Source organism: Falco naumanni, chromosome 10 (genome assembly GCF_017639655.2).
Source record: "Falco naumanni isolate bFalNau1 chromosome 10, bFalNau1.pat, whole genome shotgun sequence".
Lineage (NCBI taxonomy): Eukaryota > Metazoa > Chordata > Aves > Falconiformes > Falconidae > Falco > Falco naumanni.
The window spans coordinates 17,469,577-17,487,497 of NC_054063.1; the positions used below are offsets into that span (position 1 = coordinate 17,469,577).

Here is a 17,921-nt window from a genome sequence, read left to right on the forward strand (position 1 = left end):
GTTAACATTGCTAACACTATTGCAATATTCTTTTTATCTTGCAAAGATATGAGGCTGGATTTTGCCCCCACGTCTTAAAATGGCATAATTGATGGCCTGCGAAATGAAACTGGTGTGTCAGTTGCGACCTTTACATAATCTGGTCATGTATTGCTGGAATGCAGCAAGTATCTTGGTGAAGTTGGAAGGGAATTGTTGGAAAAACAAAGTTCTCCACTGTAGGAAAAATCCACTGAAGCATCATTTGCAGATGAAGCAGCAGTTGCTGTTGAATTCTTCCTATGAAATGTTTTGTGCCTGTGCTGTTTTGAACTTTCAGCTTAATGATTTTCAACACAAGCAAGTTTTCTATTTCTTCTTGCGTGTGAACAAATTCCGCAATTAATTTTCCACTTCATGAATGCGTTCCTCTTTGGATCCATTGAATAATTTCTGCATAAAGTTATCTTATAAGCATTTTTTGGTTTGTTTGTTTCTATGTCTACATGTTTGTCTCCATCATGTAACCCTTCCAGCCATACAATTGCTTTCTGCCTGCAATACCACCATGAGTTTCAAGTTCGCATCATGACCTATCCTTATGCTTTTGGTACATTCCCTGTACTACTCTTCTCGAAACGATGGTTAACCTGAACTACACAGAGAGACTTATAAAACTACCAGAAATTACACTACAGTTCTCAAAACTCCATACAAAACCCCAAGCAGCTCTATAAGCTGGGGAGAGGCAGTGATTGCACGCTCGTGGGGTCATCCCAGTGAAACCTGAGGCTGCTTTGGGCATGTCTGTGCTCTTTCATCACTGGTGGGCCTCCCTCACTGCATGGTCGTGTTATCACAAGCACCAAACAGAAAGATGGAGACAAAGACACCAATTCTGAAGTTAAACTACTTGGAAAAAACCATTGTATTCCTTTCTGGCAAATACAGTATTAAGCATTTTATTCTGTTCTTACCAAGCACTATTTTATAGTATCTCATTAATTTATTTTTCCTATTTTTTAATCTTTAAACAACAAAGTGAAGCAAAACTGAATGTGTTCCAGGCTAGTGATTTGTGAGATTAATGTCATATGTTCTACAGTAGCAGGAAAATACCTGATCCCTTATTCATAATTTAGAAATAGATATATCTTTCTGAACCGTACAAATATGAATTAGCTTTTACAATAGTATCTTTGTCAGTGAAATCTAACTACAGAGCTGCTAACTGCTGAACACTGTTTCCACATTAATCGTTATACCCTGGAATGGGTACATTAGAGTGATTATTTGTACCCAGTAATCTGGCAGTTCCTTCCTTCCTCCCCTTTTGTTGTTCCTGGGCAGCGCTTTTATTTAGGTTAAAGTATTGGGAGGTTCTTCTAGAGTGATAGGAATTTATTGACATGCAGGTGGAGAAGTACTATGTGTTGATAAAACAGTTGCTAGTATATTTATTACTTCGTTGATTATTTTTTTTATAGCTAGTTATTCACCAATATAACGTGAGGATCCTAAGTATGCTGCTGTGTCTCAAAGAGCTGAGTACTGCATATCTGTTTCGCACTAGTAGCAAAGAAAGCTACTAGTCAGTCAGTAACCCCTTCTCAAGATGTCTTGTGTGATAGTTTTTTTAATATCTGTAACTTTTAAATATTTTATCATCTTAGATCTGTTCAACAATACAGTTATGAAGGCAGGGAGGCCACACCTTGAATCCTGGGTTCAGCTCTGAGCCCCTCACTGCAAGTGGGATGTAGAGGGGCTGGAGCATGTCCAGCACCAGGCAGGGGGCTGGGGCACAAGGCTGATGGGGGGTGGTGGGGGGAGCTGGAGGTGCTCAGCCTGGAGAAGAGGGGGCTCAGGGAGGACCTGATGGCTCTTTACAGCTGCCTGGCAGGGGAGGTTGATCTCTTCTCCCAGATAAAGGATAGAACAAGAGGAAATGGCCTCAAGTTATGCCAGGGGAGGTTTATATTGGATGTTGGGGAAAATGTCTTCACTGGGAGGGTGGTCAGGCACTGGGACAGGCTGCCCTGGGAGCTGGTGCGGTCACCATCCCTGGGGGCGTTGAAAAAGCATGTTAGATGTGGTGCTTGGGGACATGGTTTAGTGATGGAGTTGGTAGTGCTACATTAATGGTTGGACTTGTTGATCTCAAAGGTCTTTTCCAACCTAAATGATTCTATGATTCTAAATTGTGAGAAAAGGATAAATACATGACATAGAATCTTGAATTTGTAGTATTGCTGTTCACCTTAATTCTATACTTGGAGGCATGAATAAAAAGCATAAACCAGTAAAAACTCCCCAATCAGGTGTATTTGTTTTTTCTAAACTTCTGAGGAGAGTGAGTGGCAACTTAATCGTATGCAACTAGCTTTCGAAGGCAGCTTAAATATGCTTTTATCAGACCTTATCTATTTTTTCAGACAGATGTATCTGGGCAATATGGCATGCTTATACCCACAGCACTCGTTTTTGTGTCTCGGTTTATCAAACATTTTTGGCAGCTATTTATAGGGATCTTGTGGGCTTCCATTGTTTCTGTAAGCTGAATTGTCAATATTAAACTTCAGTCTTTTCTGTTTCAGAATAACAAAGGAAGTTGTGTCATCATAGGAGATGAAAGCTGAGTTTCAGTACACTGCCTTTCAGAATATAACTGCCAAAGCGTGGGTCTCTGAATACAATGGTTGTCTGAAGCTGTGCCTGAAATTCTGACAGGCTCGCTATTGCAGACTGAAATTCACCAATTAAATGGTTACTGTCCCCATTTTCAGCCTTGACAGCCTGATGGACAGTACCATTGCGATGGCATGGGTATCTGATATACTCATAGATTTCCACAGGTTTCAGATCTGCACCTTGACAAATGACTGCTTTGGTTCAGTCTCATTTGCTGAACAGAAAATTGCAGCGATTGAGAATCTGACTGACAAATAAGTCTGACCTCTCCAGTTTGTGTTGGCAGTGTTGGTTAGAGTGTCAGTAGCAGTTTCAGGCACAAATTTCTGAAAGGCAAGATCCAGCATCTCTGCCACTCTGAAATGTCCTATCCAGTTCAGCTTATATCACGTGTGCTGTGGCTGCCTTAGTGGGTGTATCATACAAGGCTGAGAAAGGAAGAAAGCTAACGATTGGAACTGAGATAGTAAATTGAATGCAGTGTTTAAATTATAACATCTAGTTATAACTGGTTTCTCTTAGTTATTAATAACTCTTTCTACAATTGTAGGCATGAGTTGCTGGAGGAAGCCAGAAGACAAGGTTTGCCTTTTGCACAGTGGGATGGGCCTACTGTAGTTGTGTGGTTGGAGGTAAGTGGTCCCTCCAAAATAAATAAAAGATAAAACCCTCAACTTACAGACTTCTGAAGATTTTAAGGCTTTGGAGCCGGGAGTGTTTTCCAGATCCTGCTTACTTCCTTTTTTGTGTTTCAGCTGTGGGTTGGGATGCCAGCCTGGTATGTGGCTGCTTGCCGAGCAAATGTGAAAAGCGGTGCTATCATGTCGGCCTTGTCTGATACAGAAATACAGCGTGAAATTGGGATTAGTAATCCTCTGCACAGACTGAAGCTGAGGCTGGCCATTCAAGAAATCATGTCACTAACAAGTCCATCTGCCCCTCCCACCTCAAGGACGGTAAGGAAAGTGATCCAGCATTAAACATCTCTTAGAACCATCAGAATTTCCAAAAATTCTGCTGTAAACATGTAACTGAAAGGACTTGAATTTCAAATAAGAATTTCTGGAAACATTAAATTGTAGAAGAACACATTATTTAAATATAGGGTGTTTCTTCCTTTCATGGAAATTAAATGAAGGAAAAACTACATTTTCTTTCTCAAGGGAAAGAGAAGTTAAATTAGTGTAAGTATGTAATCCAAAATGTTATTATTTGCCTCATCTTTTGGCCTCAGAAGAATTTATGATACAGGTGAAGTATACATCTGCATACAGAAACTTGTAAAGTAGTTGGAGGCTCTTTTAATCCATGTATAAGGCCATTAACTCCAAATAACGGTTTAGACTAAAACACTAGGAGTCCACCTGTTTCTCTGTACTATAGTATGATTCTAGGCACTTAAAGTTAGTGTGAATTTCCTTTCGTATGTGAGCCTGCTCTGCAATCTAAAGCTATTTCTGAGATTCCTGGGATTACATACTAGACTACAAATGTATTTTTTCAGATTAGAGCAGAGTCAAGTGTTTGCCCATTAATTACATCAGTGTAAGCTATTTATCACATTCAATTTTGTTAATATCTTTGAAGAAAAGTGATCCATGTTAATAGGCTTTTATTCCATGCCATTACTTCCAGTAGATGTACCTGTACTTAAGACCTTAGAAACCATTGCTTTTGCCCATGCCTGCTCCTTACATGTACCGATTGCTTATATGTTCTGCAACCTTTCCTCTTTGTTACTGCTTTCCTTTCACTGGATGGGATTGGTTCCCTGTGGGGTCATATTAGACCACGGGAAATGTCTGGGTAACACATGAAGAAATGGAAAATCTTACAGCCACACAACAAACGGTTAGTTTACAGTGTTGCCACTTCTGTTCCTTAGAGTGCTTTTCCCACTTTTTGAACATTTGAATCAAGTGCCATTTGGTCTTTTTTTTTTTTCTTTTTTCTAAATTAATGCATTAAAATTCTGGATCATTGCTGCTTCTAATTATTAACCTTGTAACCTGCATCTTGATAATTTTTTTTTCCAGAAGGGGGTGGGGGGGTGGGAAATCAACACTGATAAGATTGTAAACGAAACTCTTTCTAATTTGTAGAATGGAGCTCTGATTTGATTAACTAATAGGCAATTTGAATTACTTGTGCAGAAATTTTTTCTTTCCAGAAATCTTAATCAATAGATGAGGTATACAGCCTGTCACATGAAAATGAGTGCCTTGTGTATTTTTTTACAATGCATGATGCTTGTTTTTTCTAGATGTTTTTGGTATGCAGTAGACTTAGTCTTGCAGTGCGCCTTTTAACTTTGATCTCCTTACTAAACTTAAATACTAATACATATGTGTGTTCTTTTGCTTTTCTAACCACGTAACAGGAAGATGAGGAGGGAAGCTGGGCTCAGGTTGGAAACTTTATGTAATATTATAGACTATATGTAAACTGTGAAAATAATTTAGAGCATTAAAGAATCTGGTTTTCCTTTATAGTTTATGTGACTCTTGTGGCTTGGGGATTGGTCGAGGGGGAAACTACAGGCCTATCTCTGTGTAATACATACTTTTATATTTAGGTGATTTAAATATTTTCATGTTCTAAGGCTTCCAAGAACTAGTGGTTCATCATTGAAAATTTGTAAAATACTTTGTTACGTAGTACATAACAAAAAAATGTTATTCGTAAGGATTTTTAATATTAGGTAGGGCTGTTAGGAGGAGGAAATATTCAGAAGCCTTTGTTATCATTAGCTTTCAAAAGACTTACTTCTAGCTTATGAATCACCAAAATGTAGTGGAAAGTTACTCTTTTTGGGTTGGGTTTTTTTTTTTTTTTGAGTATCGGTTTATGCTATGCATTGAATGTGCTAGATCAGATTTTGAAATAATTTCATAACAAAGCATAGAATGTTTTGGTGGGGGGATGGTTCTCTAGGAAGCCAGAAGTCCAACAAGAATCTCTGATCAGTGCAGAAAGGCCCTGTTCAATCCAGCCACCCTCCCAGGTGTGCCACAAGACATACTGAGCCTAGATGGTTAAGTAGATTTCTGTGCACTAATTCTGTAATCCTTCTTGATTAATTGTTTTCCCGTAAAGTGGTGACAAATCCTAATTGTATTTTCAGGCATTGATACAGTTGAGTGTTTTATACAGGGATATAAACAAAACTGGGGATTTGCCTGTGACCCATATCTTGGGACAGTATACTCTCTTGCTTGGCTGCCCTCCAGCTTAAACCCGTTTAAGTCCCATTAACTGGCTCTCAGATGCTCATTTGCAGATTGTCAATGATGACAATCATACTTGCCTCCCTGTTACAAGAGTAGCATGCTCTTCCAGTCTGCTACCTAGCGATGGCTTGAAGAAATGCATTTCAGTGTGGCCTTTCTCTTTTCTGTAAGATGCTTCCTCTAGAGGAGAAATAAAGCTTGTGACTTTTAATTGTACAGTAAAAATGAATTATTACCTTTCATTTTTGAAAAAAAAAGCTGCTGGTTTTTGTTGCTCAAGGAATGCTTAGGTGCATAGTTAGAAACTCTTCAGTTTTCACATAAAAAAAAAAAGCGCCTGGTGATTTGCAGGTCAAAAATGCAGTGAGAAGTCTTTTTTTCCTTTTTTCTCTCCCCTCCACCCCCACCCCCCCACCTTTTTTTTTTTTTTTTTTTTTCTCTCTCTTAAGATAAGGACCAACATTTAGAATTGCTTGTTCTTCCAAGTGGGGTTTTATCAGTTTCTAACATGGTTAGGTGTATTAAACCCCCCCTGCAGGTTGGTTGTGTGTTGTTTTTTTTTTTTGTTGTTTGTTTGTTTTTTAATATCTTGTATGTATGGTTGCGTGAAAAATAAGATTCCTCCCAATTTTCAAGAGACACAGTATTTTCGACATCTTAACAAAAATAAATTCTACGGCTCTTGCTACCAAAACTGTATAGATTTTTAATTTTTATTAGCTTTTGCATATTTTTTCATATTCTTCAATGTGAAATAATTTAAGGCAGTTTTACTTGCTGATCTGAAGATCTGAACTTGCTTTTCTTCAGGAGGATGACTTCTTCAGAAAACATAAATGTAGTGTTCAATATTTGAATTTGCTTATCTTTATAGGCTAAGAATTAAATAAGCATTGTTTTACTTTTCTTCAAAACATGTCTAAAAAACTGGTCTCATTTCTCATTTTAATAAACTTTTTCCTTAATCTTTTAAAAACAGACGCTAGCATATGGCGATATGAATCACGAGTGGATTGGCAATGAATGGCTCCCTAGTCTGGGGCTTCCTCAGTATCGCAGCTATTTCATGGAATGTCTTGTCGATGCTCGAATGCTGGATCATTTAACTAAAAAAGATCTGCGTGGGCAGCTAAAAATGGTGGACAGCTTTCACAGGTGAATAGATTTAGGTTGGAGACCTAACTTATAGTGAATGTTTCTGTTACCTCAAAATGTTTTTTTTCTAATTTTTTTTTTTTCTAAACAGAAACAGTTTTCAGTGTGGAATTATGTGCCTACGAAGACTGAATTATGATCGAAAAGAACTTGAAAGAAAAAGAGAAGAAAGCCAGAATGAAATTAAGGGTTAGTGCAATGTCTTGACCTCAGTCTGATTCTAATGTGTTTTCACTGATCTGCCTTGAAAATTTACTTTAAAATTATTTATAAAATACCAAGTGTTAAATACAGGAGATGCGTCTGGATGCAGGCCCCAAACAGTGAATCATGAAACACATCATTAAATCATTTGCTCATGTAGAGATGTGCTGCAAATGCAGGCATTCTTGAAACTATTACTGCTCTGAAGTTTGAAACAAAACTAAATGTGTTAGGAGGATGACAGTTTTAAAAAAGCATTTGGTTTTTTTGTTTGTTTTTTTTTTCTTTTTTTCCTGTTCTGACCCAGTAACTTTGCATCTATGTGATTTTATTGTTGTTAGTGCCTGGTAATTTTATTACCCAGCACTTTATAAAAAAAAATATGCAGGTGACTTAGGTGTTTATATCTTCCAGATTCATGGTGATCATTGAACAAGAGAGGAGGAAGAACAAAAAGCAGTGTGGGGATTCACAGTATTTTCCAAGACTTCCCATAGAATTTTTGTCCCTGTCTAATACCAGAAGTCTTTTCTGATGTTTTAGACTAACATTTTAGGGTTACCTTGTACACAGTTTGCTTAGAAAGCTCTGTGCCTGCTCTTCCCCTTTCCTTTTAAAGTGTTGGTACATTTTGGTGGTTATTCTACTAATTGTGCCTGCGAAAGTGTTAACTCCTGGGAATGAACTGGCATGAAACAGGTCTGTGTTGTGGCTGGCAGGCCTTTCTTTAGCCTCCTAAATGGTATGGCAGCATCTCTTGCCTATGGGGTATTGCTGCTTGGAACATGTAACTTTTAAATTCCTTGTGGGAATTGTTTGGGAAGAATGCTAGCTGACACAAGCCAGAAGCATGCTGTGAATCATTGTAACAGTTCCATTGGTATAGACATTCCTGAGTAGTGTAGAAAAACTTACTTGTGAGAACATAGTTTTTGTTTTGATATTTGGGCTGAACATGTAAATGCTGCTTTGTGATGTTTTCCTTGAAAAAATTTGAAGAGGAGAGCGTATTGATTGTTGAACTGCTACAGTATGAAGTGCCTTCCAGTAAACTTTATAATATGTTTACTTTCCACTTCAAATTTATGATTGTGGAAGAGTGTAGTAGTATGCATACACAAGCTGAATGTAAGCCTGTGTTACTAAATTGAGCACCTTCAGAACTTAAAGATAGCTAAGATTATAAAACAAATAATAAAGCTTTAAACAATAATAAGTCTTTTCTGTTTACATTCAGTAGGAGGTATATGAGAAACTGTTATAAGTTTTTTGTGGTTTTGTGGTTTTTTTGAGTAGTAAATTTTTTCCCCAAAATATTTAATCTGTTTTGGGTGATGTTCAGGCCCCTAAGTAGCTGTGTAAAATAGCAGATCCTGTGTTCCCCATCTGCATCAACGCTATGCCCAGCTGGACTTGTCTCATAGCTGTGACTGTAGTGATTGAGCGAGGACTATTCCTTCTGGGTGCAAGGAAAACTACTGTATGGAAAGGATCTAACACTGAGTGGTGGAGTTGAAGCATGAAGTCTTCTTGCTGATTCAGAGTATTTCATGCACACCAAAAAGGCGGGGCAGATTAGATCACAACCTAAATGTTAAATAGTAGCCCTCAAGGAATTTTGTTATTTAACATCATTTATCATGAATTCTGTATATGTGAAAATCAACCTTAACACAAGCATACAGATGAAGAAAGGACTGTGGGTTTTTTATTCAGAAAAGTTGTGTTGTTCTAACTAGGGCAACTTGGTTTTTTCTCCATAGATGTCCTTGTCTGGAGCAATGAAAGAATGATCCATTGGGTAGTGTCCATTGGTCTTAAAGAATATGCGAATAACCTTATAGAGAGCGGCGTTCATGGTGCACTTGTGGCCTTAGATGAATCATTTGATTACAATGCATTAGCTCTCTTATTACAAATACCCACTCAAAACACACAGGTAAGCAAGAAGTAGTTGCTTTATGGTCGATAGGATTTTTCTTCCCTCTAGAAAGGTTAAAAATGGAACTGAGTGTTTCTTTTCTTAAGTAAGTGCATGTCTCTCTATTCCCAGCTCTGAAAACATCAGAAATGAAAAGTTGTCCATTATCCTATAAAAGAAAAACATAGAACTATGCCTTTCTTACTATTTTCTTACTGTTACTAACAATTCTGGTTGATAAATTTGCTTGAAAAAAAATACTGTTTGAATATTTTCCTCATAGCCGTGCTTCACAACATTAGTGTAAAACTCATCATTTTTGTTGTTTGCTGGTTTTTATTCTGGAATCAGTTTGAGTCAGAAATTGTGAACTTTCATGTCACAACTAAGAGGAGGGAGAGCTGTTAAGTCTTCCTTAAATTTTTAATGTTACGAATTAAATTGTAATTTTTCAAGTACTAAGCATGTTTATTAATCTGATAAGAAGTATTGAAAAACTTGGGTTATATTAAATTCTAAAAATTACTCTAGGTTACTAATCACTAATCTGGAATTTCCATTTCTTTCATACTATTTTCAGGCTCGTGCTGTTCTGGAGAGGGAATTTAATAACCTTCTTGCTATGGGCACTGATAGAAGACTTGATGAAGTAAGTTGCTTGAGCTGTTGACTCATTTTATGGTCCTGAGAACTTTATCAGAACTGTTAAGCCAAAGAATTTATCTTAAACTTTTTTAAGGTATTGACAGAATAGTGACAGAAATCTTAACTTGAAATTCTTAGTCTTCAAGAGTTTCTGAATATGGCAGGTTTTGTGCAGTTAAGTAAGGTGACTTTGAATGTGAAAGTATTAACATGATTTGCAAATTTGTCTTTTGCAGCTTGTGTGGTTACTATATAATAGCAGCACTTTGGACTGAATCTTTTTTTTTCTAAAAAATCTCAAACATGGGAAAATTAGTGACCAGTGTTGCAGATGAACGAGCTGTAATAGAGAAAGCACATTTCAAACCTTTGTCCTAACAAGCAGTATTTTGAATAGTTTCAAGTGTTTTTCAAGAAAGCTTGGGGTGTTAATATCCATTAATACCGATATGGATGACCACCAGGTATGCTTACACATTAAAGTAATTTCTGTTGGGCAGCCTGTGATCTTAACAGGATATAAACCTAATTTAAATGTAATGACTATAAAACTCTACACAAACTAGATGTGAGACTTTACTTTGTAGACCCTTGAACCCATAGCATAAAGGAGAGAGTATTACATCTTTAACTTTTTAAGTTGCTCTATGCTGTAACACCAGTTTCAAGCTGGTGTTCCTTCCCCAGGACAGCCCTAACTCTGTGCTGCCGCCTCTTTGGTCCTAATGGGAGTTTACATGGCTGGAACTGGTTCAGAATGAGACTAAAGTGGCAAATCCCTAAGGTGGCTAACCAGATCAGGGAACCAGTCCATGATCTCTCAGAAACATTTGCGTTCGTATGAGGAAGAGGGCAGGGGAGGGGTGAAAGTGCTGGCTTGAACTGCTGTTGGATCGGTGAGGTGAAGCATACACCCGTACGCTGAGGAAGGATGCTGCTGTGACAGACCTTGACTGGGTTTTGTGTTCATGTTTTGCCTTATGGACTCATTGCAGCCCTTTTCTGGCACATTCTGACAGCTCTGTTCTCAATATACACCTCTGCTAAGGTTTTAATAACATCATCAGAAAGCAGCTTGATAGTTTTCTAAGGTCTTTCTCCTTAGTGATTCCAAACTGCAAGAGAAGGAGAGTTGAGGGAGCAGATGTTTGCTCTGTTCTAGCAGCACAGGGCAGTTTGATCACAAAGATCCCTTCAAATAATGTACACATTTGTCTCCTAATTTTAAAAAGGGGATAAATTGTAAGTAAAATGTCATTCAAAGAATTGAACTGTTTCTAAAGCTAAAGATGGCAAATGGAGATGCCTGATGGGTGTATTTGCAATTGGCACGATACCTTCACTGCAAAAGACATTTTTGGAAGCGGGACTTGGACTGTTGTGTGTAGTAAATGCAGTATTGTATTTCTGAAGTGGAATATTACTTCAAAGATTCAGATATCTTAATGAGGGGGGAAATGTACTTGAGTAATTGCAAGTTAAGTTTACCCAAGTGCTTAAGCAAAACACTGCATGGCAATATGGTATTCATTACACGTTTTTTTTTCCCCCACCCCTCACTATCTCTTCCTGTAACTTGTAGCATGAGAAAGTGCAATAGCTGTATCATCATTCCTGTAAGACAAATTGAAGGTTAAAAGCAATTGTTCAAATTAAGCCTCTATATATCAGTGTTCCCAAAGCAGCTTTTATGATCTGCTCCACTCCTCATATCCCTTAAGAATGAGTGATGTGACACCTAGGAATTACTGCAAATCATGAAGTACAAACATCTGAAGTACAAAACGTTTTCCTAAATGTGCCGAGCATGTGAATTTCCATAGTTACTGAGCTGAAAAGCCTACACACTAGCAAGTGAACACAGATTATTGCAAATGAAGACCTCTGCTGCTGTTGCACCTGAACCATTCTGAAAATTAACTCATTCAGTGGTGTGATACATTTACTTAAGGTTGTTGGTAATCCTTTTAATGTCACTAACAATCCTACATTTTTTGAATTGCTAATGATGTTTATCAATATAACAGGATGACGATAAGAGCTTTAGGAGAGCACCTTCATGGAGAAAGAAGTTTAGACCAAAGGACATAAGAGGTTTAGCTGCTGGATCGGCAGAGACTCTTCCTGCAAATTTCAGAGTTACGACCTCAATGTCTTCACCCTCTATGCAGCCAAAGAAGATGCAGATTGATGGTATTGATTTTGTATTATTTTAAGCATGATGCACTTTTTTGCTTGAGATTCAGGGAAATTAAGTTCAAATTACCTTTTTGCTGCATAAAAGCATCTGCCTTGTGCATGGTTGTGTATATAACGCTGTGTTTAACCATAGGGTGCTTTTTAATTTCAGGAAGCTGTACTAGATGTAGAGGGGTTTTTTTCACTTATTGGAATAACAAACTGAGAATTATAGGTAGAAATTTATTTTAAAGTAGGAAAAGAAAATGACATTTTAGTAGAAGTCTTTTAATCACATGATGCATAATTTCTAATTAGCAGCAATTAGACCAATATAAGTCCCACTTCTGAAATGCAGTAAAATGCATTCCAAAATTATATAAGTAATTTCCCTTGGATAATTTTGAGATTATTAAAACTTGAGTAAAACATGCATTACTCCTCCTGTGGTGGTCACTTAAGTATTGATCATACGTGAAATCACAGTTTCATTGCTGTGTGCTTAATAATCTATACATACATGTGTGTGCATGCATAGGTATGTATTAAAAAAACCCAAACCCAGCAAGCCCCAGCTAGCAGTGGAATTTGATCACCTGCCACGTGAGGTATCTTGTCTGTTTCAAAAGTCTTTTTAGTACCATGAGAATAAATTTTTACTTGAATTTGCTTTACAAAGCACAAGTAAAAATAAATGGAAAATGTATTTAATTGGAACAGACAGGATGAGAACTTCAGCAGAACTTGGTTCTGAAAATTGTATTTAGGAGTAAAAACTCAAGGAGTAAAGCAACCTTTGCATTGATATTACTCTCTAAAATGTGAGCTGTTTTAAATTTCAAATATTGCCTCTAGCACAAAATATTCTTCCAGAATTAATGTGGAAAATTGTGTAAATTAAGATAAGTGAAATCTTTACCATGTAAAACCCTTTTTACAATACAAAAAAACAAAACAACAGAAAAGAAAAATATAAACCTTATAAAAAATAGACAATAAATTACTTAAAGTCTTTATCAGTTTTTGTGTGCTAGTTGGCATGCAGAATTTTTAAAATTCTTTTTGTTAGCCACTGATACTAGAAGTGGTTAATACATAAACTGTAAAATAAATTTGGCTTTCCTAACTTGTAACCTTAGTTTGGTGAGTACCATGGCTGTAATCACATTGCTGTGATACTTTTTTTGGGGTTGTTCTTTTTGGTTTGGGGTTTGGGTTTTTGGTTTTTTTTGTTTTTGTTTTTTCAAAACTAACATGCATGCTGTGTTCTGCATGTTTCTTCCCATGCTTCTTGAAATAGGCAGTGTGTCAGGAACACAAAGATTGGATTCTGCTACAGTAAGGACCTACTCCTGTTAAAGCCTTCTCCTGGTGAGTAAAGTTGATAGGTATAATAGCAAAGCAGCTATTGATGAAATAAAATGTCAGGTATTGTAATACAATGAATTTACACACTTACAAAGCTATTTTAAGTTTTCAGGGTAGACTGTATATTGAAAATCCAGAGTTTTATTTACTACAATCAAGACTATGTGTGTTTAAATAATTTTGTAAATACTGTATACTTCTGAGGGTGTTTTTGAACAGTCTCAAAATGTACCCCTGCTAAATAGCTATGTAGGAAACATTGAAATCAAAGGTTGGATGAAACAGCTAGTGAAAGTGGGGAGGAAAGAAGGAAATGAAATTATTTTCTTCCTTTTACATGCCTAATTAAGTGTGTGACACTGCTGTTCAGATTATCAGTCTTTCAAGAGTCTTTGCTTCATCAAAGTTATCCCACTACAATATACTTCAATATTGAATTGTTATGGGGTAATTGCATAGTTTTCCAGTTCTTGGATACTTCCAGCTGCTGTGGTTGCTGAGGTTGTCTGGTTGGATTTAGCTACCTGCAGCTTAAATTTGGGGGAGCTGTGAACAGTGCTGACGATAAAAGGCAGCTTGATAACACAAGGGTGTTGTAACACAAGATACATGCATTCTGGCTTACAAAAGATAGGTAGTCCTGTCTTATTCCAGGGTTTGGAATTACTTTTCTTCAGCAGCCTCTGCTGTATTTTCTCATGGAACAATATTTCTCTTGTTTTGCAAAGTCTGGAAACTAGATTTCTTTACTATACTGGATTTTAAAAAAAATAATAATCCAGTGAATCTTTTTCTCACGATCTATATCTTCCACAGGCTATAAATTGCCTGTCTCTTCTGCTTACAGCTTCTTTCCTTTCTTCTCAACAGTAACATCCCTATCAACTCGTGTATTGGCTGCTTTTTCTTCAAATTCTGAACCTTTTTGCCAATGCAAGTTTAATTCTGAAGAGTTCTTGTGTATGAAGTGTTAAGAAGGGAAACTCCTGCAAATAGCAGCTCAGACCGTGTGGATCTGTCAGTTCATAGACTCACAGGGTATCTTAAAATTTTTTTTAGTTTCAAGAGATAGAAGTTTTAAGTCTTCTCTCCACCAAATTCTCCTCACTATTTTGGGATTTTCTATGGTCAGATGACCTAGGATGAAAATGTAGAAGCAGAAATATTTGACCTCATGGGCTTTACTTTTATTGCAACTGAAGATTATAGAAGGCAGTAAAATTGTATACATCATGGCATGGCAATAATTCAATGCATGACTGCTACACTACTGAGCTGTTTGTGAGAAACTTAGAATGAAACGTTTTTGAAAATACTGCTAATGGAATTTTTTTGTGCTTTTTCTTTTTGTGTGTTTTTTGTTTGTTTTGTTGTTGCTTTTACAGTTTACCCACACTATTTCTACCGGTGATATGCAGCATTTGAACATTTGGAACCCTTAACTTGTTAATACTTGTTAAATGGACACTTTGAGATATTTTATTACAGAGTTTTTAATTAGCAAATAAATTCATGAGTACTATAGAGAAAATATTTTAGAATCTAAATGTTTCTTATATTTATGTGACTTCTCATTTATATAGTTACTTACTTTTTCTGTTTCTATTCAGTCTACAAATCAAACCATTGCTGATTTTTTATTCTAATTTTAGTCCTTCCAACTGAATGTACTGTAATGCTTGTATGTATATGTCCCTATAAGTAATATAGGGTTTTTGTAAATTATGCAGTTACTGTAATTATCATTGTTTTTTAATAATGAAACTGAAGGTGAAAGGATTTTAATACCTTTGTAAAAGTATCATGACACCAAGCAGTATATATTTTGTCTTTTGGAAATGTTAGCTTAGATCTGAAAACAAGTCCAGCTTTTTTTCAGGTAAGCATATGTTGTTGTAAAAGGTATGGTACATGATTGTTCTTCTTTTCAGAACTGTACCTTTCCACAAAGATGACTTTTCTGGTAGGGAGAGCTTGTCTTTATTTAAAATATAACTTGTTTTAAAAGCTGGGAAGAACTATGACACTACGGAACATGTTTTAGAAGTTTGACTCTGTCATAACACTCTCTGCTGTATTTGTATAGCGTTACCTTCACAGTGACTGAAAACAAGCCATAAATCAAGAACTCTTTTTATTTTTCTTTTTCCTTAACTGAGGAAGGTAGAGTTCGTAATAATTCCTGGTCGTAATCCACAGGCCACAGAGAGTTTTTGTCCTAGCTCTTTTTGATTGCAAACACTTGTGGAAAGATGCTGTTGAAACTAGTTTTAATGGACCAATCGTGAAGCACTGCAGGCTCATGTCAAACGAGCGGTGAAAGATGAAGGTACAATGGGCTGAAATCTAAAGCAGTGCAACTGCTAATAAAGGCCTTACTTTTCTTATGTAAGTCATCATTTGTGTTTTGTAAAGTTGTTCTAAAGAGTTGTCTGGACTTTAATTTTGATGGTTGTAGCCATTTTGGACTATATGAGTAGAAAATGTATCCAACACTTGTAAATGGCATATTAAAAAGCCAGCAAAAATCTGTTCAGATGATGCATTATTTATTATGCAACAATATATATAGCATGTCTTTTTTCCTATATTGTTTTCCACTTTTAACTTGCTTGTAAAACTGAAATTCATTGTTACTGTTCTGTTTTTCTATTAATCTTTTGTGTATTTTCAGATTATGTAACAGTATGTACAGTCTACTTTTGAACTATTTTTATCACAGTATTATTTATTGCTTCCTTTCAATAAAGTACTGATGCATTTTCCACTGCCAATAAAACACTATTGAAAAGCTAAGATCTCATTGTATGCAGGCAGATACTTTTGCGGTGAATGGATGTTGTCAATAAAGCATCTTTATGATTGTATGCTGCCCTGTAGATCTTGTTTCAAATGATGACTTCTCTCCAGTAGAAAAATGTTCCATTAGATGTGACATTTTCTTTGGAATTGTTCAAGTTCACATGGGTTAATCGGTTTTTGAGAAACAACTTTCTGAAGAGAACTGCTTTATTTGCCTACTTCTACTCGTAGCTAGAGCTATGGTTCACTTTTAAAAATAGTATCAAAACCTATCATGCAGCTTCAGCGTGTTCTGGTCCACGTGACAAAGATTGAAGTGCTGTTGTGTAGAGCAGCAATGGTTGCTTTGTTAATAAAATGAGGTTATGACCATATTGATGCCTGGGGAGCAATACAAGAGTCGAGGGAACCAATGCAAAATCGGGTCACAACAGTGCTGTTTGTGTCAATTTTTATATATTTGTAAACCATTTCTTATGTAGAAGAAAAGACAAGAAGGATAAAGTTACAGAATAATCGAAGCAGTAGCGAAGTGTATTTCATCATGTCCTCTAAATCAACAGCAGGATGTGGAATGCATAGGATGGAGAAATATTGTGATTGATGCTTTAAACATTGTTCAATAATGCATCTCTGTTTGTCTGGCTTGTCTATGTGAGTTGTGATCTGATCATTTGCAGTCTCTTCTATATTTTCAGAGAGTTCATCTTTCTAGAAAAAGCAAAAATGAAACTGCAGAAGGAGATCTTGATTCACTGTTCAGCTAAACACTGTTTAGAAAAAAATTGCATAGACATTTCTGGTCACTGATGTGATAGCGTAAGTGTTCAAAGTTATGTATTGTTGCTTCTCGAAAGTGAAAACAATGCGGAATAGACTTGTAAAATGTGAAAAGAAAATACATTTATTGTTTTTAAGGCTGTAAAACCTTAACTGTTATTGGAACAATGGAATTGACATGAGAGCTAGAATAAATGAGTGAAATAGAAAAAGCTTTCACGAACTGGCAAAAATGTGTGTTGACTTCCTTCTGAATTATACAGCAAGGCTATCTCAGAGAAATCAATCGAAACAATTCTCACTCAATTTTAATACACCACCCCACCCCCAAAAGGAAAACATGCAACTGGATGTTTAAAAGGCATATGCGTATGTTACAGTAATCTTTATATAAAGCTTGGTTAAATATAAATTTATGTAAATTGCCAAATGTCTTTTAAAGGCTTTCATTGGAAAGTGCTATAAAAATTAAAGTATGCATTTTATCTGCAATAGGAGATGAGTTCTCTCAGGTAATTCTATCAACTTGAACATTTTGCATGTTTAGAGGGCAGGGAATCTCAGAACGGATGTTATAACTTCATCTTTCTCCTTTCAGAGCGATGTAGAATTAAAAAAGAGGTTGCTTTTGCGGCGGCTCATGGACAGCAGTGATTTTTTCATGCCAAAACTCGGAGCAGGGAACATGTGAAATAGTTCAAAGCGGAATTTATGCTCGGTATGGGGTAGACTAAGAATTGGGAGGGAGGGGCAGCAAAACTAGTTTTCAAGTAAGTAAAAATTGACAATCTTATGCATGACGGGCAATATTTTTGTTGAAACCGAAGAGTTATTTTGCCTTTAAAAGGAAAGTCTCTTCACTTCTTGATAACCCTTATTTTCAAGGTTGTAGTTTTGGTACACTCCTTAAACTCCAGTTATTCTCACTTGTTTTAATTTCATTTTTTGTTAATAGTAATGTTGGAAAA

The 17,921-nt window shown here is 36.4% G+C and overlaps 1 protein-coding gene across 16 annotated transcripts in view; it reads left to right on the plus strand.

Moving 5' to 3' along the window:
- The window catches only part of PPFIA1 (PTPRF interacting protein alpha 1), a 72,154-nt gene extending 54,982 nt beyond the window's left edge, over positions 1 to 17,172 (plus strand). For 10 of the 16 annotated variants that reach the window (XM_040608073.1, XM_040608077.1, XM_040608081.1 and 7 more), the window contains 11 exons: positions 3,221 to 3,302; positions 3,426 to 3,626; positions 4,459 to 4,521; positions 5,051 to 5,077; positions 6,880 to 7,055; positions 7,147 to 7,244; positions 9,023 to 9,198; positions 9,761 to 9,829; positions 11,853 to 12,018; positions 13,304 to 13,374; positions 14,757 to 17,172. In XM_040608073.1, the coding sequence (XP_040464007.1) occupies positions 3,221 to 3,302; positions 3,426 to 3,626; positions 4,459 to 4,521; positions 5,051 to 5,077; positions 6,880 to 7,055; positions 7,147 to 7,244; positions 9,023 to 9,198; positions 9,761 to 9,829; positions 11,853 to 12,018; positions 13,304 to 13,362 (1,117 nt within the window). In that variant the 3' untranslated portion in view covers positions 13,363 to 13,374; positions 14,757 to 17,172. The remainder of the gene's footprint in view (positions 1 to 3,220; positions 3,303 to 3,425; positions 3,627 to 4,458; positions 4,522 to 5,050; positions 5,078 to 6,879; positions 7,056 to 7,146; positions 7,245 to 9,022; positions 9,199 to 9,760; positions 9,830 to 11,852; positions 12,019 to 13,303; positions 13,375 to 14,756) is intronic. The other 6 variants (XM_040608087.1, XM_040608088.1, XM_040608089.1 and 3 more) reach the window with 3 other exon arrangements.
- Positions 17,173 to 17,921: the final 749 nt, after the last annotated feature.